We start from the raw sequence: 1,233 nt of genomic DNA on the forward strand, positions 1-1,233 counted from the left end.
AATATATAACAATATGTTAATTTAAACTAACTAAAACACATTCAATTAGTTAATGTGGGACTAATACTCACATACTACTAATTAAACACTTTTTTTCATCCATGGAATTAACCATATAAATGGTGTCCTTCCAAAGAATATTCTTACAAATTTTCCAATATCCCTCTTATATCAACGGTACAACTCCTGAAGATTCAAAATTCAACAAAGAAATAGAAATGAAAGGTAATTTATGATGTGAATAAATGAAAAGTGCAGAGAGTGCTCTGACTAACAACGGCTTACATTCACTTCTGAAAAACGAGTGTTTCAAGCTGAGAAATTTTGAGCAAGGATTCAAAGATATATCATAGAAAGTTGCTGAAAGTTTCCTACATGTGTTTAACTTGTCTATAAGATTAAGCAGAAATTAAGCTTGTGAATATTGTGATCAAGTACCTGTCTTCCCTCATTTCCCTAACGAGCTTGCAAAATCTATCCATCTATTACAGATTTCTACTATCGTCAACAGAAATTAATGAGGTAATCAGCACCTCTGCACATGTAAATACTCGTCGGGTCATCATACGCGTAGCTATATGCCCTCGGACACGCGTTCTTGAACAACCTCGAATATTCCGTCGGTTTACATTTATCCGGGTTCGCAAAATCGTCTGTGCAACAGTATTCCGGTGAGGTAAACGCCAAACACGCACTCATGCAGGCAACCACATCTCCGGCCTTGTTCACAACCTGCAGAGCCTTTGGACAAATCTGGTTCAGATCAGAGTCACACCTTATGGTCTGACACGACGACGTAGATCTAGATGACCGATATCCTCTTGGAATGATCGACATGGGTGCATTGAATCCGTCGACGAGGCTGACGTCGTAGTAGTCGACAGGGTTGTTAAGGGTGAACTCTGCTAGGGTTACAGGGGCAAAACCGCGCCGGAGCCTATACAGATTACAGACGGATGCGCAGTCCGCGCGGTGAGCCACGGTGCGTGGCTGGTGGCGGTCAAACGTGCAGTTCGGCGCGGGCCAGAAGCGGCGACCAATTTGGGAATGGAGATTGTACTGTGGCTGACTCGTTTGGGAGGAGTTGGAAGCCACCGTTTCCAATCATGTCGTGACCGGCGCCTGGTTCGATGCCTGGCCAGATTGTGTATGGGCAGGTGTTGGTGAATGTGAAGGTTGTTGCTCCTACACCTGCAAGGAAAGTGTAAGAAAAATGAGTAAATTCAGACTTAA

The 1,233-nt window shown here is 43.1% G+C and overlaps 1 protein-coding gene across 1 annotated transcript; it reads right to left on the reverse strand.

Annotated features, from left to right (window-relative positions):
- Positions 220-945, reverse strand: LOC109841824 (thaumatin-like protein; the record flags this gene model as incomplete). Its single annotated transcript, XM_020410762.1, has 1 exon — positions 220-945. A coding segment is annotated over one exon (441 nt), but the record flags the coding sequence as incomplete, so codon positions are not given.

Source organism: Asparagus officinalis, chromosome 5, assembly GCF_001876935.1.
Source record: "Asparagus officinalis chromosome 5, Aspof.V1, whole genome shotgun sequence".
In the NCBI taxonomy this organism is placed as follows: Eukaryota; Viridiplantae; Streptophyta; class Magnoliopsida; order Asparagales; family Asparagaceae; genus Asparagus; species Asparagus officinalis.